The sequence below is a fragment of the Podarcis tiliguerta genome, assembly GCF_965153285.1.
Source record: "Podarcis tiliguerta genome assembly, chromosome: 16".
NCBI classification, from domain to species: Eukaryota; Metazoa; Chordata; class Lepidosauria; order Squamata; family Lacertidae; genus Podarcis; species Podarcis tiliguerta.
In genome coordinates, this window is record NC_139549.1 from 23,871,260 (window position 1) to 23,896,840 (window position 25,581).

At 49.8% G+C, this 25,581-nt stretch overlaps 1 protein-coding gene across 1 annotated transcript in view; it reads right to left on the minus strand.

Moving 5' to 3' along the window:
* Positions 1–25,581, minus strand: part of GAS2L1 (growth arrest specific 2 like 1) — a 47,138-nt gene that overhangs the window by 3,766 nt on the left and 17,791 nt on the right. Inside the window, exons 3-5 of the mRNA XM_083417621.1 lie at positions 6,252–6,359; positions 4,449–4,545; positions 866–1,244 (exon numbers count right to left, since the gene is read on the minus strand). Of these exons, the coding sequence (XP_083273747.1) occupies positions 866–1,244; positions 4,449–4,545; positions 6,252–6,359 (584 nt within the window). The remainder of the gene's footprint in view (positions 1–865; positions 1,245–4,448; positions 4,546–6,251; positions 6,360–25,581) is intronic.

The following is a 25,581-nucleotide window of genomic DNA, read 5'->3' on the forward strand; positions in this document are numbered from 1 at the left end:
TAATCCAGAATGCGGCAGCTAGACTGGTATCTGGGAGTGGCCACTGAGACCACATAACACTGGTCTTGAAAGACCTACATTGGCTCCCAGTACGTTTCCGAGCACAATTCAAAGTGCTGGTGTTGACCTTTAAAGCCTCGGCCAAGTATACCTGAAGGAGCGTCTCCACCCCCATCGTTCTGCCCGGACAGAATGCGGCAACTAGACTGGTGACTGAATTGTGCTTGGAAACGTACTGGGAGCCAATGTAGGTCATTCAGGACAGGTGTTATAAGGTCTTGGCAGCTGCCCCCAAAGTGTTGGTATTGACCTTTAAAGCCCTAAACGGCCTCAGCCCAGTATACCTGAAGGAGTGTCTCCACCTCCATCGTTCTGCCCGGACACTGAGGTCCAGCGCCCAGGGCCTTTTGGCGGTTCCCTCACTGCGAGAAGCAAAGCTACAGCGAACCAGGCAGAGGGCCTTCTCGGTAGTGGCACCCGCCCTGTGGAACGCCCTCCCACCAGATGTCAAAGAGAAAGACAACTACCAAACTTTTATAAGACATCTGAAGGTAGCCCTCTTTGGGGAAGCTTTTAATGTTTGATGTATTACTGTATTTTAATATTTGGTTGGAAGCCACCCAGAGTGGCTGGGGAAGCCCAGCCAGATGGCTGGGGTATAAATAATAAATTATTATTATTAGGCTAGGGAGGCAGTCTCCACCATTCCTCCTCTGCCCAGCCCTTGACACTAGGTAAGGATGGCAAAGACCCCTTGTCTGAAACCCTGCAGAACTGCTGCTGGTCTGTGTAGACCAGTTAACTGGACTAAGGGAACAACTCAGGATAAGGCAGCTTCCTCCATCTAGAAAACAACCTAGGTTACCTGAGGGTGTTGGACAGCCGCGAGTCACCGGTGTCCCGCTGAACCGTGGGCCCCCTCAGTGGGCTGGCAGAGCTCTGGCCGGACCTTGAGGGCAGCCCGTCGTGCTTCGTGGTCAAAGGACCCCCTGGCACCTGCCGCGGAGGGGTGTGGTCTCCTCCAGGCCCCTTGGCGGGGTGTCCGGGACGGGTCCCTTTCGTGTGGCTCGGGTCCCCTCCAGCGGAGAGCCGCTTATCCCCGCCACGGAGGGGTTCGGAGAGCTTGTGCTGGCTCATGGCTTCAGCCCGGCGCTGGGCACTGGGGCTGCCTGTCTGGGGGCTGCCTGGAGACACCGTCTTCTGGGGGGAGAATCCGAGCCCCCGGGTCTGGTTCAGGCGGTGGGCTGCAACCCAGAGAGAGAGGACACCAGGATGAGTGAGGAAAGGGAAGTGATACAAAAACGGTCTTCGATCCCCAGGATAGCCAAGCATCCACAAGCCACTGTTAAAATATTCCATTCCACCTTAAGAGGAACAGGCATGACTGTTGCATGTCACATGCCTGTTTACACTCCAGCACAGAAAACAGCTTGCTGGGAACTTCCGTTTGTGTATAGCTTTTGCTTATGCTGCTTGCTTGGACACGAAGGAGAGAAGACATGTTTTTCCCTTTGCCCTGATGCTGAATAAAATGCCTGTAAATACGCTTTACACAGCCTCTATCCGCCCTTCTGTTGTGGAGAGATATTTTCTCTGCTGGCTTGTGTGCTAAGCGTTTGAAGGTTTTGGAGGCTCGGGTCGCAGTTACCTGCTGATCCAGGTACCGGAGATTGCCCGGCTGCCGGCCGCTGGGCTGGAGCCAGCTGGGGGCCTGCCAATTGCCCCCGTTTCCTTGGACGCATCCCAACAGCCACATCGCCTGGGGCGAGTGCTCCCAGACCTGTGGCGAGAGAGATCTCTACCTCATTTCCATTGCGGTTTTCAAGCAAGTACAGAAGAGGAATTGCCCCAGCCAAGCACCAGGAGAACTCTATAGTTTCTTACCTTCTTCTCACCCTGAACCAATGAGGGAAGACCCTCTCCCAAACTCTCAGTGGACACAGGGTGGCATGACAAAAAATGGCTGGCTGGTTAGCCAAGCCAATATTTGGTGAACCTTTTGTGAAACAAAAGAAGTGCCATGGTCAGATCACTTCCTGGTGCAACTGGACTTCTCAGCGACCCTTCCCCTCTGCAGGGAGGTGGGACCAATTCGGATGGTCCGCTCCAACCACTTAATGGATCCAAATGGTTTCCAGAGAGTGGTAGGGGATGCCTTATCCCATGTTGATGGCCTTTCAGCTGATTCCCTGGTGGCCTGCTGGAATGCGGCGTTAACCAGGGCTATCGACTGTCTGGCTCCGAAGCGCCCTCTCCGATTGCATGGATATAGTTGAACTGAGGGACATGGGTGGCGCTGTGGGTTAAACCACAGAGCCTAGGACTTGCTGATCAGAAGGTCGGTGGTTCGAATCCCCACAATGGGGTGAGCTCCCGTTGCTTGGTCCCTGCTCCTGCCCACCTAGCAGTTCAAATGCACGTCAAAGTGCAAGTAGATAAATAGGTACCACTCTGGCGGGAAGGTAAAACGGCGTTTCCGTGCGCTGCTCTTGTTCGCCAGAAGCGGCTTAGTCATGCTGGCCACATGACCCAGAAGCTGTACGCCGGCTCCCTTGGCCAATAAAGCAAGATGAGCGCTGCAACCCGATTCGGCCACAACTGAACCTAATGGTCAGGGGTCCCTTTACAGTTGGACTGATGTACTTTCAGCTGAACATTGTGGAATGTCTGTTTTTTTTTTTTTTTTAAGTCAAGTTTCTAGCCCATAGGATCGCAAGGCTCAGCATCCAAGCCAATCAGGAGGCAGAGAAAAAAAACCAGCAAGCAGGGTAATTCCAGGTCACTGTTTTGTGCAAAGCGCAATGAACCTGTGTGGAAGGAAGCTATGATGGCCACGAGCCACAAGGGGGCACTGCGGGAATGCAGCAAACCCCCGCCTTCAGAAGTCAAAAGTTCCCAGGCTTGATTATGTAGCCGTTTTGAGGTTAATATCGTTTCATGCTCTCCGCTTCCCTGAACAACAGGAAGACTCAGAGTCAGCTGCTGTGGGGTCAGTTTCCTGGGAAGGAAAACAGAAGGCTCACAGCATGACTTGCAGGAGAGCAAGGGATGGCCTCTGTAAACAATGGCAGCCCCTCCAAGGATTGTGCCAAGGCAGGTTCCCAATGTGGGAAAGAGCCAGAAATCTGGGCTTATCTTTATGCGCAAACACTTTCCCCAAGATGGCATAAAAAAAGCAGTCTGCAGGATGAGGCTGCTGATCGATCCAGTCCGCCATCCTTTCCTCACAGCGGCCAAAGGCCCCAAAGAACCAAGTTAGACTGCCTTTGCACCTGGAAGTTCTGAATATCAGAAGAGCCTTTCTGCCGGATCAGGCCCATGGCCTATTCAGCCTGTCACCCTCTCCTCACAATGGCCAATCAGAAGCCCAGAGCAGGATTTGGGCACAAAAGCACTCTGTCCCTCCTCCGTGGTTTCCAAGGACTGGTACAGTGGTACCTTGGTTCTCAAATGCCTTGGTTCTCAAACAGCAAAAACCTGGGAGTGTTCCGGTTTTCAAACGTTTTTTGGAAGCCAAATGTTCGATGCGGTTGTTAGCTATTGTCAGAAGCCGCACCTTGGTTTTCGAACATTACAGAAGTTAAACAGACTGCCGGAACAGATTAAGTTTGGTGCTTTTGTTCTTGCTATTTATTTTGTGCTTTTGTTTTTGAGGCTTTTTCAGTTTTTGTTTTTGTGACTGTGTGGAACCCAGTTCAGCTATTGATTGATTGATTGATTGATTGTGTGACTGTGGAAATGGATAAAAGCCCCCCATCCAAACAATGACTATCATCAGTGCAGGTAAGGAAAAAATGTTAATTTTTATCATCTACAATACCGTCTTATTTATTTTATAGTGCGGTACATTGATTATTGATTTCATTTTATGGATCAATGGTCTCACTAGATAGTAAAATTCAAGTTAAATTGCTGTTTTAGGGGTTGTTTTTGAAAGTCTGGAACGGATTAATCCGTTTTGCATTACTTTCTATGGGAAGGTGCACCTTGGTTTTGGAACGCTTTGGTTTTGGAACTTATTTCCGGAAGGATTAAGTTTGAGAACCAAGGTACCACTGTATTCAGAAGCATCACTCCCTTGGAAAGCCCTGCTGGGTGTTTCATGATGTAGACACACAAACACACACACATTGAAAGCACGCAGCTTTCAAGAATCCTGGGAAGAATGGCTTGTTAAGCGCGCTGGGAACTGCAGCTCTGTGGGGGCAAACAACAGCTCCCACGGTTCTTTTCCTTGTCTTATCTGTTCCTGGCAACCTGCCGTGGGGGTTGGTTCCTCTGCCGCCTGACATCTAGAGATGCTGAGGATACCAACTCATGCCAATACACACACACAGGGCACCACTCTGTGGTCCTGTGCAGAGATGTTGTTAAAGCGTCCCAGATCAGACTTTTGTGCACATTGCTTGGAAAAGGTCAGTACTAACCCCAGAGTCCTCCATACTCACAGAAAGAGGCGCAGCGGCATGGATCGTGCTTGTCCAGATAGTGTTCCAGGGTGTCCCAGCCCCCGCCGACCCGCACCATCACATGGTTCCTCAGCACCTGTGTGGGCAACCCAAAAAAACCCACATCAGGTGAGCAGGTTCTGCCGGTGGGCTCAATAGGGTGCGTCCTCACATGGAAAGGCAAGAGAGGAGATTGCTGGGTGGGGTGCAACAGGTGTAATTGCCTTTTAGATCAGTGGTTCCCAATTAGCTAATTACTGAGAAAAATCAGGGTGTGCTAAAACAGACCATAAATTTTGGGATATTGCCATAAAATTGCAAAAAAATTAGTTTGGGGATGGGGAGGCAAGGGGTGGGGCTCTCTGGGTGCATTCTGCAGACCCCTCATTGGGAAACACTGTTTTAGATTATTGCCCTTAAATTACTAAAAGAACGTCAAGGACCAGCTCTCCAATATAAAACAGCCCTGACCCTGTGGTGTCCATCAGAGGTCCTTGCACCTGACCCAAAGTGAGCTGCTGGAACAGGTGTGGGAGGGAGACATGAGGACAGGTCTGTTCAGGGGTGTTTTCCAGGGAGGTGGGCCTGGCCCCATCCTTGCCAGGCTTGAGGTCCCAAGCTAAGACCGTTTCCTTCAATCAGGTATTTTGCATTCCTCAAGCAGAGGTTGGGTGGCCATCTGTCACGGATGCTTTAGCTGAGATTCCCGCATTGCAGGGGGCTGGACTAGGTGACCCTCAGAGAAGCTTCCAATTCTATGATTTAATTGCCCCCTAGGAGGGTGCTTGGGACGCGGGTGGTGCTGTGGGTTAAACCACAGAGCCTAGGACTCGCCGATCAGAAGGTCGGCGTTTCGAATCCCCGCGACGGGGTGAGCTCCCGTTGCTCGGTCCCTGCTCCTGCCAACCTAGCAGTTCGAAAGCACGTCAAAGTGCAAGTAGATAAATAGGTACCACTATGGCGGGAAGGTAAACGGCATTTCCGTGCGCTGCTGTGGTTTGCCAGAAGTGGCTTAGTCATGCTGGCCACATGACCCGGAAGCTGTAGGCCGGCTCCCTCGGCCAATAAAGCGAGATGAGTGCTGCAACCCCAGAGTCGGTCACGGCTGGACCTAATAGTCAGGGGTCCCTTTACCTTTACTTAGGAGGGTGCTTGTGTCGTAACAAGGTTATACATCACCTTATACATCACTGGATGAGCATCTAAGGGTTTTTGCCTTGCTCACTGTATTAAATTTTCCTCATTGTACTTTGACGCTTTGTATAAAGCTACCGATAGATGCAATCAATGATAATAGTAATAATAATAATCTGATCTCACAGAGTCTAGAGCAGTGGTCCCCAAACTTGGGGGGGGGGGCGGAAGGGGAGACCCCCCCTTGGTTTCATAAACTCATCCCCAGTGCTCCCTACCCTACAAAAGCATTATTCAGGATTGTGGTTTGTACATCCCACTAAGGAATAACACGATAAAATCCGAAACAGTAACAATTAATTGCACGTTTTCTTCAAAATCCAATTAAAACTATGTGGTTTAATTAATTTAACAAATTTGACGGGCTTGATCCAGGGCATTTCAAAGTCTGTTAGTCATTTACACCTCCAGCCCCCCCACCGCCCCATATCTGCTGCCCCCTTGCCTCTTAGCACCATGATAGGTAATCCCACAGTCCTCTAGGTGGTGGTGTACACCCCAGTTTGCAAACCACTGGTTTAGAGCCCACAGAGAGATTATTCTTTTGGGGGGGAGGGGACAGGAAAGCTAGGAGGGGAGGGAAAGAGAGGTATTTGTAGAAGATCTTACTCGAACAAAGATCAGGGCGTTGGAGTCTCCCACTTTATATTTACCCTCTGAGACTTTGACCATGGGGAACTGGGATGGGCAGGTACAATGGCCCAGGATCTCTCTTACCTAAGGGGGAAGGGGGAAGAGGGGGTGGAGAGAAAAAGAAAAGTCACTGATTAGCAACCAACCCATCACAAACAATCCGACACACTGCTCCTTTGCAGCCCACAACAAAATAAAATTGATTCAAGTCCCTGTGCAAAGCCTACCTTGCAGGATTGCAGTGAGGGTCAAACGGGGGCAGTCTCCTTTTCCAGTTGCGATTCCTGCATTGCTGGGGGGTTGGATAAGGTGGCCCTTGGGGACCCTAATAAACCAGCCCCTAGCCAGCACATCTATGGCCCTGAAGGAACCAGGGAGAATAACTCCCCCACCCCCACCCAATGCTTGCAGACTGTCGATGAAAGTGCATCTAGCCACAGACTGAAAGCTGGGGGATGTTTGGGCCTCCCGCCTTGGCAACCAGTTCAAAACAAGGAAGGGGCCCACCCTGTCTGTAGCCAGAGGAGGTGAGGCAGGAGGTGATGCCCTGAGCCAAAAGCTGCTCCCAGATGCTGTGATTTATGCCCTCCCGGCTCAGGGAGACATATCGAAAACAGCAAGGCAAATGCAGTAAACCCAGGCACAGCCCAGTGGTGTAGCGTGGGTTGTCAGCACCCGGGGCAAGGCAAGTAATTTGCGCCCCCTAACCCAGGGCAAGGCAAGTAATTTGTGCCCCCCCCGCACTGTCCCTCCCCCAGATAGTCCCTCGCTCTCTCTCCGCCACCGCACCACATGCCTGGCACCCTCCCCTCCACAGTGGGCCGCGACCCGGCGGCTCGGATCGGATTCGCACAGCCAGCACTGCAGTGAGAGAGAGTGAGTGAGCCAGGTAGGGGCAGAGAGCTGCGAGGGCGAGCACCCCCCCCCCCCCAGATGTTGCGCCCGGTGCGGCCGGCCCCCCCTTCACCCCCCACGCTACATCACTGGCACAGCCTTCTTCCAACCTGTGCCTTCCAGATATGTTGACCTGCAACTCCCACCAGCACTCCAGGTAGGCCTAGGAAAGAGCTGCTGCCAGTCAGTGTTGACAGTACTGAGCTAGATGGACAGATGATCTGATTTGGTACAAGATAGCCTCTCCTGTTCCGACGGATCAGGTCTCTTACTAGAGTGGCCCCGAGGCTGAGGGATGCCCCTTCCCCTCCTTTCTAGGGGCAGGAAGACACTCCCCCTTAATCAAGGGGGGAGAGCAATTTTCTGCCCGAGGGCCACATTGCCTTCTGAGAAAGCTTCTGGGGGCCACATGCCAAGAGGCAAAAGTGGGCGGAGCAATGGATATTTATTTGACCTCTGTGCAAAGAGGCTATGTTCCTACGCACCCCTCTGTATCCAGAAAAGCAAGACTCCTTGGGCACATTCCAGCTAGGCAAAAACTTTGGGCCAGACAGAAGCCTGAAGGGTTGCTTTCAGAGTAGATCCATTGAAATCAATGGGTCTAACTTAGTCATGCCTATTAGTTGTGATGGGTCTACACTGAGCTAACGCTGAATGCAGTGCGTATTTATTTCGGACAGTGTTAGAGTAACCAGCTTCAAAGCTGCCACAATGACCATTCAGTGTTTTATCCTAGTCTTATCTTCCGGGGATTATCCACCTTCAGCAATGAATAATCTGTTTTTCTGGTTTTCTGAGCCACTGTGATCCCTGGGAAAAGTGAGTTAATGATTCTGAAAAGAGGTAAATAAATGGCTTTTAAAAAGGCAGTGGACGGGGAAGAGTATGAGTTTTTATTTTCCCTTGATGGAACAAAATTTAATGCATGGAATTTTACAAGCCTGTATAGAATAGCTCTCTTGCTGAAAGGGGTGGGGTTGTGGGAGCGGAAAAGTGGATTTTTCCTGCACTTAGGAAAAAACAGCAAAAATGACTGCAACTTTTCCACATTTGGTTGGGCTCCTGAAAGCAAGGACAGAGACCTCTGACACAACATCTGTTAGCAGTTTTATTTGAGAGCAGAGCTGTTTAAGCTGAAGAGCCATAGCTAGACAACAGAGCACCTGCTTTGCATGCAGAAGGTCCCAGGTTCAGTCCCCAGCAGGTAAGGCTGGGACAAGACCCCTCCTGAACCCCTAGGAAGCCACTGCCCGCCAGTGTAGAGAAAGCTGAGCCAGATGGACCAGTAGCCTGGCTCTGTATAGCGCAAGGTCAGCGGTAGACCGTCTGCTTTGCACGCAAAATGGCTCAGTTCCAATCCTCAGCATCTCAAAATAGGATTGGAGAACATCTCATATCTGAAACTCTGGAAAGCTGCTGCCAGTCAGTGAAGGGAATACTGAGCTAGGTATATTATGAGTTAGTTTCCAGCCTTCTTGTGTGTTAAGGAAGCGCCAAAACTCAGTAGTTTGCACACATAAGTTCCTAGATTCAATCCTTGGCATCTCCAGGCAGGGCTGAGGATTGCAGTGAGGGTCAAACGGGGGCAATCTCCTTTTCCAGTTGCGATTCCTGCATTGCTGGGGGGGGGGGGGAGAGAGACCCTGCCTGAAACCCTGGAGAGCTGCTGCCAGTCAGTGTTGACAACACTGAGCTAGATGGGCCACTGCGGTGACTCAATCATCAGGCAAATGGCAGGGCCCACAGGTAAAGATCTGACTCTCTGGGCCCAGAAGATTCCCTGCCTCTGGTTTTGCAGACAAGGTTGAGTTTGATAAGACTTATGGCATTTCTTGGTATGAGTCAGCTTCCTGCTGTCCTAGGTGTTAAAGGGAAACCTGCAGCTCATTGGCAGAGCCCCTGCTCTGCTTGCTAAGGTCCCAGGTTCAAAACCCAGGCGTCTGCAGGTAGGGCTGGGAAGGAAACTCTGGAGAGCCGCTGACAGTCAAGTCTTCAACCCTGGGTGTCGTCGGACTTCGAATGCCACAATCCCTGTGCATTGGCGAAGCTCGCCAGGCATGATGGGAGTTGTAGTCCAACAACACCTGGGCAGTGTTCAAAATTCCCCAGACTCGTTTCGCTACTGGCGCAGGTCCAATGGCGACTGCGTGGAGATTTCCGGGCGCCAAAGGTTGGCAACCCCAGTGGAAAAACCCCTTCCTTACTCCATAATGAATACCTTTTCCATTTCCACCATGCATGTTTCTCCTTCTTGCATTCTGGAACAAGCAATATAGTTGAGATCATACCATCATAGAATTGCAGCGTTGGGAGGGACCCCTTGAGGGGCATCTAGGACAAGTTAGGCGCTAAATGGCAGCTTAAACCTAGGTTATGGGCGCCAAAACAGAATGTCTAGGCGCGATTTCTTTCAAAAGCAAGAATACAAAGCTGAAAATGAAAGAACTGCGGCTAAAATATTATGTTGATTTTCACATGGTCTAGTCCAGGGGTCAGCTTGGAAACGTACTGGGAGCGAATGTAGAAGACTACAGTGGTACCTCAGGTTACATACGCTTCAGGTTACAGACTCCGCTAACCCAGAAATAGTGCTTCAGGTTAAGAACTTTGCTTCAGGATGAGAACAGAAATCATGCTCCAGCGGTGCGGCAGCAGTGGGAGACCCCATTAGCTAAAGTGGTGCTTCAGGTTAAGAACAGTTTCAGGTTAAGTACGGACCTCCGGAACGAAGTAAGTACTTAACCCGAGGTACCACTGTACTCCTTTTTGACTTTGGGGAGGGGAACCCAACAGTGGCGGAGGGGAGGGCCAGGAAGTTGGCAGACAGCCAGCTGAAAACCTTGGTCCACCCCTTGCTTAAAAGATCCGGAGGGCACCAGGTTGAGAAAGGCTGGTTTAGCCTGCCTCTCGCTTTTCTAAGAGAAACCAGGAAAGAGATGCAAGGAGCTGAGATGAAGCAACCTGCCAGGGAAGCAACTAACCTCTTGTGCTAAGTGCAGACAGAAGAGGCTTTGGCCCAGCCAAAGCAACTACAAAAAGCATCGGCAGCACAACGCAGGGAATGAAGCCAACAGGGAGGCGAGGGCAGAAAATGGACAAGCTGTAATAGGTCCAGGGAGTCCATTTCCAAAAGCTGCCCTTGATGGATTAGCCGAGTCTTCCTGGCCGCTTGTTCTCCAGCAGAAGTGCCTCGCCGCAATTCTCAGGGAAGAGGGGGCCAGGGTGGAACTGCCGCCCATCATATGCTAGCTTTCTACAAGCAGAGAGGTGGCGCTACTCCCACCACAAGCTAGATTTCTACATGCAGGGAGGCGGTGTCAGGTTTTCACAATTCCGACACGGGGCCTCCCCACCCCAGGTGTTCTGAAGCGGGACAGTCCCAATGAGGCTTGCTTGCCTGTGTTGTTCAAAAGCCCTTCAGATGCCACCTTGCAGAGCAAAACTCTCCCACGGCAGCTTGTAAAATGTAAATACAGTTGTACCTCGGGTTAAGTACTTAATTCATTCCGGAGGTCCGTTCTTAACATGAAACTGTTCTTAACCTGAAGCACCACTTTAACTAATGGGGCCTCCTGCTGCTGCTGCTGCACAATTTCTCTTCTCATCCTGAAGCAAAGTTCTTAACCCGAGGTAATATTTCTGGGTTAGCGGAGTCTGTAACCTGAAGCGTATGTAACCCGAGGTACCACTGTATATAGCAGGATAACTTTGCTTGGGTTCGACACAAGTACCAAGGGCCTCTGGACTCATTCCTCACCTCACGCACACATGCACACAGCACTGATAGACACTCTGGGGTGTTTGAGTTGTGAGTGCCCTTTGAATGCAGATCAAACTGTGCTCCGGTCTATGGTGACCGCCTGCCATGTTGGGTTATCCAAAATGCAACGCCCGACCTGACATCAGCTTCCCATCTGTCTCTCTTTAAAATCAAGTTTCTATTCTTAAGCCTGCTCTGGGCAACGCCTGCCGAAAACTCAGAAGCCAGGGAGGTGGTGAGGCAGGGGGGACGCCTCCCTTTTCCCTCTAATGACCGAAACCAGAATCCATTGAGCCAAATGGTAAGCGTTGTAGAATAACTTGTGCAAATGAGAACATTTATTCGTTTCCTTTTATTAACTTTGTGTAAATGTGTTTAATGTGCATAAATCCATAAATCATGCAGAGGGAGAGCGGAATGTCCCTGGATTTGCAAGACTGCATGACCTGAATGCATATTTCTATTTTTTTTAAGTTCGTGCACACACAGGTCTCATATCCCTCTCTCACTGAGAGCCAGTGTGGTGTAGTGGTTAAGAGCGGTGGACTCGTAATCTGGTGAACTGGGTTCGCTTCCCTGCTCCTCCACATGCAGCTGCTGGGTGACCTTGGGCCAGTCACACTTCTCTGAAGTCTCTCAGCCCCACTCACCTCACAGAGTGTTTGTTGTGGGGGAGGAAGGGAAAGGAGAATGTTAGCCGCTTTGAGACTCCTGAAAGGGAGTGAAAGGCGGGATATCAAATCCAAACTCTTCTTCTTCTTCAATGCCTGCTGCAAATGTTTTATTTTGAGAGATGGGTAACTCGCCCAAAGCCACGTCGCAGGTTTTGTGGTGGAGGCAAGGATTCCAGCCCAGCATCCCACATCCAAAAAAGTCTGCCGCACTACGCCAGCTTTGAGCTGCAGCACTTCTAGATGGGACACCATTTCCCATCCACCCCCCCTGCCAAGCCAGAGAGTCACCCCCCCAAAAAAAAATATTTCTGAATGTGCATGCCACTCTGTGTCACTTCCAAGCAGATGAGGACGCATTAATTCCTCCTGCAGCCGATCCGTTATGAAATGTTTTTGGGAGACCAGCAGATGCTGAGAACTGGAGCACGGGTGGGGTGGGGGGGTGTTACTATTTATATAGCCCCATTGACAGAAACATCTTCAGCAGCACAGGAGAAATTAACGTCCAAAATCCCTCGTCACGCTCCGGGGTCTAATCTGCCAAAGGGGCTGGAGATGAGGCAGCAAGCCGGCCGCAATTATTTTGCAACCGGCTCAAGAGTTTTTTTGCACATGTGGCACAGCCGGCCGGCCTTCCAGAACACATGTGGACGGCCATCGCCACAGCAACCAGATCTCAACAGCTGTTGGCACCGTGCCAGCCCAAAGCTGGAGACAGTCGTGGGGGTCGGGGATGGAAGAGAAGCAAAACTGGTATTTTTAGTTAGCTGCAAACGGGCGCGCTTCTGGTCTCGACATCGCTCCCATCTGGAGTGGAAGCGAGGAAGAGCTGGGAACACTTAAGACGGAGAGCAGATCATTCGCCCCCACCACCCAGGCCGAATTCTGCACCCTAAACCCTCCCAGCCGCAAATGTTTCCAGATTTGCCGGGAAAACAGGGAGGTTGGAAGAGGCAAGGCAAGACTCTACACTCTGCTGTGCAGAGGCAGGAAGTTGCCGGCGGCAACTCTTGGGTTTAAGACACAGATGCGGATGAATTAGGCCTGGCCACCCAGGAATCCCCACCCCAGAGACATCTAGGCATAGCTGTCAACTTACACATTTGAAAATAAGGGACCAGCAGCCTCAAAAATAAGGGATCAACAGCCAAAATAAGGGATCAACAATTACTTTGATAAGATGCATATTTTGTTGCATGCAAATAGCTTTAGATACCTATTTGGCCCATAAATTACCATATAGCATATATTCAACACACACAAAAACCAGCAACAATTTGTTGTTGACAAAGGACAGCTGGACATAGAAAGGGCCCCATTACCTTCAGTAGCTTATTTAAGGGAGATCATCAATAAGGGACAGCAGCTGGGCATGCCACTGGGATAAGGGACTGTCCCGCCAAATAAGGGACGCTTGACAGCTATGCATCTAGGCAGGGAGCAAGCAGTCTTCCCTTTCCACTGGGTCTCAGAAGACTCTGAAAGTCCTGCTTGCACCCATCATACATCTGGGATCAGTGCAGGAGCCTGCCTTGCAAGCTACTCCTTTTCATTTTGCAGAGCTTGCCCAAATGCCGTTTCCAGTGCTCCCTGTCTCTTAGCAAACACATCATTTGTGCACATTTAATAAATGCATGGAAAACTGAATAAATAAAATGTTGCACCACTCATTCTGCAACGTTTCCCCTTTTGCTTATATGATTCCGGTCTCGGTCATCAGAGGGAGAAGGGAGGAAGGAATAGGGATTTTATTCCGCCCACCTCCCCGCCTTATGAGATATTAAGTGCGTTGAACAAACAAACAAAAACCAAGTAACAGCAATGTGTAGAGATGGGTAAGAATCAATATGGGTTACCTGGATGCAAAATGTTAATGGGCTTTTCAAGGAAACAGAGGAGGCTCAGCCCTGATCAGATTCCTCTGCCTGTCGCCTGACACACCCTGCAAATAGATTAGCATCTTTGTACGCCTGTCTAGTCATGCCCTGGCGTAACGTAATCAGCTGCCCATAAAACACAGCCGTCCAGCCGCCCACCCATGACTTCCCCATTCTGCTTTCCTCGGGCAGATGCCAAGAGGTGACTATATTTGGGAAACCTCAAGAGATCTGGGGCAAAGATTAGCTCATCGCACATTACGCGGCAGCCATTCAAGAACCCAGGGTTTTCTCTCTCTCTCTCTCTCTCTCTAACAACATAATTAAACATACACACACCCAATGCAGAAATCCAAGTAATCCAGATATGGGAGAGTTCACCAGCCTTACTGCCAATTCAGCCGCCTTCAGAGACCCAGCGAGGTTCAAACCTCTTCTTCCCTATGTCAATACTGTCATTTATATATACAGTGGTACCTCAGGTTAAGAACTTAATTTGTTCTGGAGGTCTGTTCTTAACCTGAAGCACCACTTTAGCTAATGGGGCCTTCTGCTGCCGCTGCGCCGCCGCTGCACGATTTCTGTTCTCATCCTGAAGCAAAGTTCTTAACCCGAGGTAATATTTCTGGGTTAGCGGAGTCTGTAACCTGAAGCGTCTGTAACCCGAGGTACCACTGTATAGCACTGTGGGTTCTAGTCAGTAAAGTGAATCATTTGTAGCTCAATCGGTAATGCATGAGAGTCTTCATCTCAGGGTTCTGGGTTCGAGAATCGCCTTGGGCAAAAAGATTCCTGCATTGCAGAGGGCTGGATTCGATGACCCTTGTGGTCCCTTCCAACTCGATGATGCTATGATTTAGGGTTTTCTCTGTGGCAGCCCCAAAAGTGAGGAACTCCCTCCCCACAGAGCATCTTCATTGTAGGGTTTTTTTATCCATATACCTCTTGATCCAGGCTTTCTGACAATTAATGTATTTTTGTTTTGCTTTGTGCCTTTTTGTACTGTTTATCAAGCTTTATACTGTTCTGTTCCATTTGGAACTGTTTTACTCATCTTTCTTGGAAGTGCAATCGCGGGGATCATTCTGTGTGCAACCCTAAGGACTAACAGAGTTAGCGTGAAGGTCAGCTAGCCAAGAGGGGGCCAAGTGGAAGCGTTGCTTAGCAACCAGGCAGGGCGGCACGATGCCCGCTGAGGTGGCGCATGCTCTGATTGGCTATACAGTTGTGAGGGAGTTTCCCCTCTGTACGCTTGCTTGAACGACCTCCTTCTGTGTGCAGGGCCTGAGAGAAAAGACAAAACTTCTCATCAAATTATAAGCTGCTTTGTTCAGTTTTCTTCAGGAAAGTGTGTCTAAGGGTTTCTTTCTACTTTGGGCTCCACCTGCATCATCACTGAAGCGGCTTTGCTAACAGTTGTATCCTTGTAATGGCTTTGTCTCCTTTTTATAACTGTATATTCTATTGCCATAACCCACCTTAGGACCTTATGGGCGAGTAAGAAACCTTCTAAATAAATGGCCTAAACTGCTAAGAGGAACCTCCAAATGCAGCTGCAGTATATCAGATGTCTGGGTGGGAAGGAAGATTGCTTGCAGCCACCTGACTCCTGGTCTCTATAGGAAATGGGAAGAAGGCGGAATAGATGGGCCTCTGTTTACACTAATAATGCAATTATTCTGCTCTTAGAAACCAACAGCAATTACAGAGGAAATAGTGGAACAGAGTCAAAACCACAGCGGAGATCACAGGAGGCGGGTGGTTTGAGCATGCAGCGTTTGTTCTGACTGGGAGAGCAGAAACGGGACAAGATGATGTTGAAACAAAACTATGCTAATGCAACCAGTTCATTCATTCCCCCCCCCAACTGTATCTATTTCTAGCTGTAGTTAGAGTAACAATGCAGGCACATACAGCGCATGCATGTTTGTTTATGTGCGGGCCAAGTTACCCTTGCAGCGAGTTTATTTTCATCTGCGAAAAGCTGGACAGTCCAAGATTGTTGGCATTTTATTTCCACTGAGGCTTCTTGCCTCGGGGCTGGTGGCTTCAAAAGAGAAAGGAAAGCAGGAGAGAGTCTGTTCTCAACTGCCTCCTCCTCCTCATCTCGGACAATGTCCATAAAAGCCGAGGGCTGGGCATGGAGCCTGGACATTACGAAGCAGAAAAAAATGCTCCCTGGGACCTCCGAGGAGAGATGGGGGGCTGGGTACGTCAACCAACCTACTAACATACAAGCACCTATCTCTCCCTGGGCAGAAAATGGAGGGAGGGAGAGAGCCAAAATCTGGACCTGTGCTTTTAAGTGCATAAGAAGCAGTGTTAGAAACTCAGATCTACAGTCATATCTCGGGTTACGCACCAGCCGAAACCCGGAAGTACCAGAACGGGTTACTTCTGGGTTTCGGCGGTTGCGCATGCGCAGAAGCGATAAACTGCACTTTGAACATGCGCAGAAGCGTCAAATAATAATAATAATTTATTATTTGTACCCCACCCATCTGGCTGGGTTTCCCCAGCCACCCTGGGCGGCTTCCAACAAAGATGAAAAATACACTAAAATGTCACATATTAAAAACTTCCCTGAACAGGGCTGCCTTCAGATGTCTTCTGAATGTCAGGTAGTTGTTTATCGCTTTGACATCTGATGGGAGGGCATTCCACAGGGCAGGCGCCACCACCAAGAAGGCCCTCTGCCTGGTTCCCTGTAACTTGGCCTCTCGCAGTGAGGGAACAGCCAGAAGGCCCTCGGAGCTGGACCTCAGTGTCCGGGCAGAACGGGCAAATCACAACCCACGCATGCGCAGACACCTCGCCGTGGGTTGCAAACACTGCTGGTTGCGAATGTGCATCCCGCACGGATCACGTTCGCAACCCGAGCGTCCAAATGGCTCAAACAAGCTTGCAGTTGCCAAAAAGGAATGTCTGGTTGCCATTTTGGGGTACAACAGCTCTCAAGTCTTATTTTTCAAATGATGGACTGACTGTGATGGATTCTCAGTTAAACATCTGGCTAGTTCAGATGAAAGCCTTGAGCCTTGGTTAAGAAGAAATTTCATAAAGTTCAACCAAAAAAGCAGAAGACCCAGTGGATCAGTTCATTCTCTAGTCAGTTCATGCATAAGGCTTAGGGTGGCGAAACAAGGCTAATATTCTGGAAATCCTTGTCTTAAGACTCTGTGAAAGGATTCTGTGGAACTGTCACAACCCTTCATGTGGATTACTAGACTCTATGAACAGACAGGTGGAACAGACATTTATACATGTGTGGACCTTATACATGAACTTCCGCTGAAATCTACAATTTGATACAATGAAGTATACCTTATTTACTTAAAAGTACAGCCGGTTATGTCTTGTGTGTTTATTGAGTGTGTTTCACGTAACCATAGGTCTGTTGTTGTTTTGCTAATGTTATACCCAAGTCAGACCTAGCTCAGTATTGCGTACACTGACTGGCAGCAGCTCTCCAGGACTTAGAATCATAGAGTTGGAAGGGACCACGGGGGTCATCTCGTCCAGCCCCCTGCAATGCAGGAATCTTTTGCCCCAATGTGGGGCTCAAACCCACAAACCTGAGATTTAAGAGTCTCATGCTCTATCGAATGAGCTATCCCATGGTTCAAATTGTGTTTTCATGGCTGTATCCCACTTTGGCACCTTAGGGTGAAGGGTGGGCAAGAAGTAAATAAATATGTGCTGTGCGAGAACAGGATGCTGGACTAGATGGGCCGCTGGCCGGATCCAACAGAGCTTTCTTCTTTTTGTCTGCCCCAAATCTTCCAACATTCAGCTTCATCTGATAGCCCCGAGTTGTAGGATTATGAGAGAGGCAAGAAGGAAAAACCCTCTCCCTGTCCTGGGGAGCACTGGTTGTAACAGGGAACCCAGTTTACGTCTCCAAGCCCAGAATTTGCACTCGTTTCTTTCGGGACCGTCTTGGCCCAGTGAGTCAATAGCCCTTTGTACGGGGCTGTGTCATCTCCGAGACCACACAGCCCACGGAAGGGATGCAGGGCCTGTAAAAAGCCAGCCGTTTGCCCTCCTACTGCAAAACCCAGTGCCAAATCTGCCCTGGCACCCAACAGTAGCGTCATTGAAGAGGCAGCAGCTGCGGCAACCGGCTCTGCCCACCCCCTGCCTGCCCCCCCCCAACCAGGCACGCTAGGAAGAGGTCTCCCTCCCTGCCATCAGGGGACTTAACAAGGAATCGGGCCAGGAAGGAGTTTTAAATTAAAAAGGGCTTTGAGATTATAGAGTCAGGAGAGGTCAGTCTCTCAGCTCCCCCCCCCCCCTTCCTGAAAGGCTTTTATCACAGGGAGTAATCCAGATGCCGATTCAGGATCTCCAGATAATGAAAAGGGGGTAAAAACAACAGCCACAACCACAAATTGGGCCTCTCTTAGGGTCACCTGCTCACTGCCTCCCTTACTTATCTCTACTAGCTGGTAGGTAAAGTCAGGCAATGCAACAGAATGCAGCAAACCTGCTCTGGGTAGCAGCTGGCCAATCAGAACAAGCATTGCCTTCTTTCCCTTGAATAGGGAGATTTGAATAGCCCTCTATAGGGCTGTGGCTCAGAGGTAGAGCATCTGCCTTGCATGTCGAAGGTCCCAGGTTCAATTCCCCAATCTCCAGGTAAGAGCTGGGAGAGAACCAGGCTGGGTAGCTACTGGGGAGCTCAATTGGTAAATCATGAGACTCTTACTCTCAGGGTTGTGGGTTTGAGCCCCACGTGGGGCAAAAGGTTTTCCTGTGTTGCAGGAGGTTGGACTAGACGACCCTCCTGGTCCCATCCAACTATGATACTAAGTCCTGGAGAGCTGCTGCCAGTCAGTGTCCGCAATACTGAGCTTATTATGTTCCTAGATGCTGCTGGGCTCTGACTTCCATCCTCCTTAGTCAGTGGCCAGGCTGGCTTCTGCTGATATGAGTTGGGAATCCAGTAATGTGGGTGGGGAGGTCACAGTTGTTTAAGTGGCTGGGGGCTCCGAAAGTCAGTCGAAATCAATAAACTAATTTATTTATTGCTTTGTTTTGTTGCACAAAGGTAAGAGTCTCTCTGGACATGTGCAAAGTGCTGGCTCATTTCCCACAGGAGTCTCGTTCACTGTAAGAACAGCACGCTGGATTAGAAGGGCAACTGACACAGCAGATTTTCTAATGTTCTTGCATATCCTTTATTTTAGCTTCCGCATTCCAAGGCTGCAGAGTGGATTGAATACAAATCCATCCTTGTCTTCTTTCAGCAAAGCCCGTCTAGAACAGACAAATCTGCGCTGGTGACTCCTGACTCACATCAGTTCAGCCCACAGCCTCCGCACCATAGCTGGAGGCAGCTCAGAAAAGCCAACAGCTTGCAGGTGTGAATGCCCAGCACATGAGCTGTAAGCTATTTTTGAAACTTCAAAGGAAAGCAGAGTGTTGGCCATAGATTTGTAGGGGCAAATTTGCCACCTTTAGGGTTGCCATACACCTGGAATTTCCTTAACATAGCTGGAATACAGCAGCTGGGAACAGTGTCTGGGCGGAAATCGCTGAGATGTCTGGGAAAATTTGGAGAATCTCCCTAAAAACAGCTCAACAACTTTGGCCCAAAAAAGCTCAACAGTTTTTTATGTCCAGATTTTCACTTTTTGAAATATGGCAACCCTAGAGCTTGAGCCGGGACGCGGGTGGCGCTGTGGGTTAAACCACAAAGCCTAGGACTTGCTGATCAGAAGGTCGGCGGTTCGAATCCCCACGACAGGGTGAGCTCCCATTGCTTGGTCCCTGCTCCTGCCAACCTAGCAGTTTGAAAGCACGTCAAAGTGCAAGTAGATAAATAGGTACCACTCTGGCGGGAAGGTAAACGGCGTTTCCGTGCGCTGCTCTGGTTCTCCAGAAGCAGCTTAGTCATGACCCAGAAGATGTACGCCGGCTCCCTCGGCCAATAAAGCGAGATGAGTGCCGCAACCCCAGAGTCAGCCACGACTGGACCTAATGGTCAGGGGTCCGTTTACCTTTAGACCTTGAGCCACAAAGGTGCTTGATTTTACAGGGGTCTTGCAAAGGAGTAGAAAAGTGGGGGGAGCGCAGGCCAGGGCGTCAAATGTAGCCCTCTCTATCTGGCCCTAGGGACTCTCTCCAGACCCCACCCCCACCAGTCCTGCTTTGCACCCTCCTTGAGTGTTTTTGCATGGGCAGAATGTGTCCTTCAAACTCAGAAAATGCTTGCTTGGATGCAGGAGGCGGGGCAGGCAAGTAAATTAGCATCTTTTGCTCCACCCATTTTTGTTTATGGTCCCACCAACCACTGGCATGTGACACCCCACCCCCAAAAGACTGCCAACAAGGTGATGGGGGAAATACACAGAAAAGTGCGGAAAAACAGTCACTTGACACAAGATCGTAAAACCTCTCTTCAAACAAATCAGAACAAAGTCTTGCAGAACACCCGACTATATAGCTTCCCTGCAAACTCTGTGTAAACAAATCAGGTTCAAATTAACGAGTTGCTTGGAAATAAGTCAAGGCTGCAACCAGGCCCTGAGAAACTGTTTGCCGCAGCAAGCACACATCTGCTTCTGCATCGAACTGCATATAAGGTCGACTCCAACTAAGTTTGGCTCAGGGCAGACCGACTGAAATTAACAAAGCTGTTGAAATTAACGAGCATCGCTCCATCACATCCATTCATTTCGCCGGGAATGCCCCGGGGGAGGAACCAACCCTGGATACAACACAGAGTTTGTAAGTTCCTCGGGGCAGAGGCTTCTACTCTGAAAGCAGCCGTGAGGACTGATTCTGCTCTCTAAAACAGTCAACATAAATGACAAAAAGGAAACCTGGGACTGGTAGAGGGGATCAACAGCATGCAAGGAATCCTGCTGAGATGAAAAGAAAAAGCTAACAGAGGCTTCAGTATATACACTTAAAAGCAGTATTGTAGAACTTTACACAATCATGGCTTCCCCCAGAGAATTCTGGGAGCTGTGATTTGTTTAGGGCGCTGAGAGTTGGTAGGAGAGACCCCTCTTCCCCTCAGATGAGTGGAGGGCAGGTCTATTGATGGCTCTCAACTATTATCAGATTAAAGGGCACAGGGAAGAGCTGCTTCCCAGAGGCATCTAGACAGCCACTATCATAAGCAGGAGACTGGGCTAGTCTCCTTGATCTGTTCCAGCAATTGTCCTTCATTTCCTTTAAGTTTGGCCCCATCAGCACGCCATACATCCACACCACTTTAAACAGTCATGGCTTTCCCCCAGAGAATTCTGGGAGCTGTAGTTTATCAAGGGCGCTGAGAATTGTGAGGGGGCTCCTGTTGCCCTCCCAGAGATAGAATTCCCAGAGTTCCCTGGGAGGAACGATTGATTGTTAAGCCACTCTAGGAATCGCAGCTCCGTGAAGGGAATAGAGGTTTCTTAACAACTCTCAGCACCCTCAACAAACTACACTTCCCAGGATACTTTGGGGATGAGGGACAGGAAGCCATGGCTGCTTAAAGTGGTATGACACAGCTATAAATGTATAGATGGGACCAGAGTTTCTGCCTACGAAGTCTTGGCTAGGAGAGACAGACCGGCTCTTTGGCTGGAGAGCCTCGATTGTGGCAGGCGTCCATTGTGAAGAGAGAACAGAGGCCCCAGTGATCTGCTAAGTGGGGAAGGCCAGCAGTCTCTCGTGTTCTCTCTGTCCTCTTCAGCCGCTGCCCCCCCCGGCCCCCCGTCGCATGCTGGCCACAAGATCCTTTGCCTTCCTCTTGCCAAAGATATAATAAACAAAATGCCACCATCGCAGTGGCGGGATGCTGCTCCGACATTCCCATCTCTCGCCTAACACAGGCCAGACTCCCTGCTCTGATGCCTTCCAAACATTTAGGACTACAAATCCCATCAGCCCCAGGCAGCATGGGCAGTGAATCTATGGGAGTTGTAGTCCAGCGAGGCCGTCTAGGCAGCCCAGGACCTCCATACATAGTGCCCAGGCTAGCACCCCAGGGAGGTCAACTCAGCACTGCAGATGCAGCGGTTTGCCTTCACCCCTGGAGGCGCACTCCATTGTCACTCCAGACAGACAGATGCCAAGAACTATGAGGACTAGGTGTCCCAGCTGTGGCTCAGAGGAAGGAAGGAAGGCGGGTGGTTCAGTAAAGCTCCAAGTAGGATCCTGCGAGCATGCCAGCCTACAGCAGAGAGACCAGGCATGTCAGGGGTTAAATAACACTAGGTGGAATGTTATTAATTTCTGCAAGCTGCAGTACACCATCCTACCAGCTGCAGTGGTGGTGCTGTAGAGTCAACAGCTTCTTCCCCTTGCAGACAACCCTGGTTGTGCAGAGAGAAAATTGCTGGTTCTTGACCATCCTGACTTCTCTTAAGGCCCCGACTACCTGAATTGAACATCATCATGTTAATGATGAGATTAGCAAACACGATTTATATTAAATACCAGGAGGTAGCAATTTCGCTATCAACACTGCAGAGCAAGCACTCCCTGGGCGCCAATGGGAAGCTTAACCCCAATGCTAATTGTTGGTGGGGAGCTATTTCACGGAGATTACAGATTGGGAGGGAAGACTTAAAACTCCCTTCCCCGTGCCAGAATTCTTGATAACCGCTCCTCCTCCTCCTCCTGCCTCTAGGCACCTGGTGTTTACTTTTAAAAAACACATAATCTAATTGCTAATCACCTCATTATAAAGTCAAATGCAGGGAGGCCCTAAGGCTCTCTAGTTGAGGAAGGAGGTGATTTGGCAAGGGAGAAGATGTCTATATGCAGATCCAGAGATACAGCAGCAGAAAACTTTGCCCAAAGGAAAACCGCAGATATTTTAAGTCCAGCTGTGTAATTTTCCAACTGGGATCCAGGGTGAGAGGCGGTGAGGTGTAGTGGTTAGAGTGTTGAACGAAGAGTTGGCAGATCAGGGTGCAAATCCCCACTCAGGCATGAAGCTCACTGAATGACCCTAGGCCATTCATAGGATCATAGGACTGTAGAGTTGAAAGGGACCCGCTCTGAGGATCATCTAGTCTATGGGTAGGCAAACTAAGGCCCAGGGGCCAGATCCGGCCCAATTACCTTCTAAATCTGGCCTGCAGACGGTCCGGGAATCATCGTGTTTTTACATGAGTAGAATGTGCCCTTTTATTTAAAATGCATCTCTGGATTATTTGGGGGGCCTGCCTGGTGTTTTTACATGAGTAGAATGTGTGTTTTTATTTAAAATGCATCTCTGGGTTATTTGTGGGGCAAAGGAATTTGTTCACCCCCCCCCATATAGTCTGGCCCCCCACAAGGTCTGAGGGACAGTGGACCGGCCCCCTGCTGAAAAAGTTTGCTGACCCCTACGAAGCAGGAATATGCAGCTGTTCCCAACAGGAATCGAACCTGCAACCTTGGTGTTACCTGCACCGCACTCTAACCAACTGAGCTATCCAGCAGGGGCGGCAACTTGGGCCTTGGGCTTTGGGTGCCCAATGGCACCTGCGACATAACGGGATGTCATGACATTACATTGACGCTCCACAGTGGCGCTTCTGAGGCCTGACAGGGCCTCAGACGTGATCTCTGAGGCCTCATGGAGCCTAGCAGGGCCTCCGACGTCTCCTCAGTGGTTGTGTCGTGCCTCTGATGTGACTTTTGGTAGAAACTGGAAGTCACATCAGAATCTGCGCTGCGGGTGCTGAGCACCCCTCCCCCCCAAAAAAAATTGTGAGTGCCTAGGCCCCCAGTAGTTGGCGCCTATGTTATCCAGTCACTCTCAGCCTAGCCTACCTCACAGGGTTGTGGAGGGTGGAGAACGACGTATGCCATCTTGAGCTCCTTAGGGGAAAGGTGGAATATAATAAATAAAATCTGGCTTCAAAACCACAGCTGAGAAAAGGAAGAATGCGTTTGCCTCAACCCAAGAGGGATGTTGGCTCTTTCCACCCAAAAGCAGGGTGCAAACAAAGCACTATCTTCTCTAACTTTCCAGTTGCAGAGTAAACAGGACAGGGAACAAAACCTACACACACACCCAGAGCACCAGTTTGGAGTTCATTATTCAGTGTTTTTCTAGTCAAAGGGAGCCTGTCGGGTTGGAGTCATCAGTATGCAAGCGGCAACCCGCCCCAAGAGGCTCCCCCTCAGACGGACAAGAGAGTCCCCCCCCCCTTCATGGAATTTGGAGGCTACCCTGCCTTTACAAAGTGGGCGGCTCACACCTTGCAGCAAGCAGACATTGCTGCAAGTTTCCACTTGAGGAGCCGCAAAAAAACAAGGACGCTGCGTCTAAGAATAAAGTCAGCAATTTATCCAAAGGCATTCATTTCAGACTGCCGGGAGAGGGAGAGGAAAGGAGAGAAAGCGCACAGCTTCTCTACTGAATCCTAACCCCACCAGAAAATTATAGCCTGGCTAATCCATGGCTCCTGTAATGTTATAAATGAGAGACCTGGTGACAGAATGAGAGACCTGGACAGAACCGCAAGCACGGCCAATTCCAAAGTATTTTCTGCTCAAAAGACAGCTACGCAGCACACGGCAGATGCTTTGCAGTGGTGCAAAGCGGGACAGCCAAGGGGAGCTTTCTCAGGTCATTGGCGTGTGCAGGCAGCGTTGGCCCTGATTCAAATATTAATCCGTTGATCATCCGTTTGATCCAAGAAAGAGTCACACGTCTGCCACGGACGCTTCCTTTTCCCTTCAACATTCCCCTCCGCCCTGCACACCTTTCAGTTACTACAATCAAAGGTGAGAGGGAAGAGCTTGCAAAGGAATGGAAAACACAATCTGCTGGATAGAACCTCCAGAGTCAGGGCAGTCTACCAGTGGGGCCAGGCGCTGTAGGCAAACCAGAGCCTGAGAAGCATCACTTTGGGGCCATATTCACACCATCCACGATACCACTTTAGAAAGGCATGGTTCCCCACCCAATAATCCTTGGAGCTGTAGTTTGTTAAGAGCATTGTTAGGAGACCCCATGCCCCTCACAGAACTACAGTTCCCAGGGTGGTTTCACAATCCATCCCTCTTGATAGGGAACTCTGAGAATTGTGGTGTAATGGTTAAGAGTGTTGGACTATGACCTGGGAGACCAGGGTTCGAATCCCCACTCAGCCCTGAAGCTATGACCTTGGGCCAGTCACCATTTCTTTGCCTAACCTACCTCACAGGGTTATTGTGAGGATGAAATTGCACCACCTTTTGATCCTTGGAAGATAAAGGTGGTATATAACCGTACAACAACAACAATTGCAGCGCTGAATTCCTAACAGTGCTCTGCATCATAGCTGTCAACCTTCCCTTTTTTTGCGGGAAATTCCCTTATTCCAGCGCTGTTTCCCACTGCTTACCGCTCCTATCCCGGATTGTTAGATATCCCGTAGACTGTCCCAGGGACGGGTGAGGTTGCTGATCCCTTATTTTCAAATCTGAAAGTTGACAGCTATGCTCTGCATCCCTTGACAAAACTACATCTCCCAGAATTCCTTGGGGTGGGGAAGCCAGGATGGTTTCAAAGTGGTCTCATGTTACTTTAAACGGATGGTGTGACTGTGGTCTCGGTCAAACGGTTGACCCATCATCTTTTTAGCAACTAATAGAGGCTCGCGTCTCCAGATCTCTCCAGATCCCATTACAATATGCAGAACACCCCAGGCTTTGACATCATGCTAGGGCTATTCTTCCCTGCCTCTCATTTTGTTTAGCATCTTAGCCTGATTAAGGGTTCCGGAAAACTTCTAAGACATGCTCACTATTTTGTGACATTTGAGCCGCTCCTAATAAAGGCATTGGCCCTAGAGCAGAGCTTGGGATTTTATTCCCCCCACCCACCCCCCATGGACCACTAGGGTGAGAGCTGCTTTTTGTCATCCCAACCATAAACACTGGTAAGAACATAAAGGAGCCTGCTGGATGAAGCCAATGTTCCATCTAGTCCAGTACAGTGGTACCTCGGATTAAGTACTTAATTCGTTCCAGAGGTCCGTTCTTAACCTGAAACTGTTCTTAACATGAAGCACCACTTTAGCTAATGGGGCCTCCTGCTGCCACTGCGCCACCGGAGCACGATTTCTGTTCTCATCCTGAAGCAAAGTTCTTAACCTGAAGCACTATTTCTGGGTTAGTGGAGT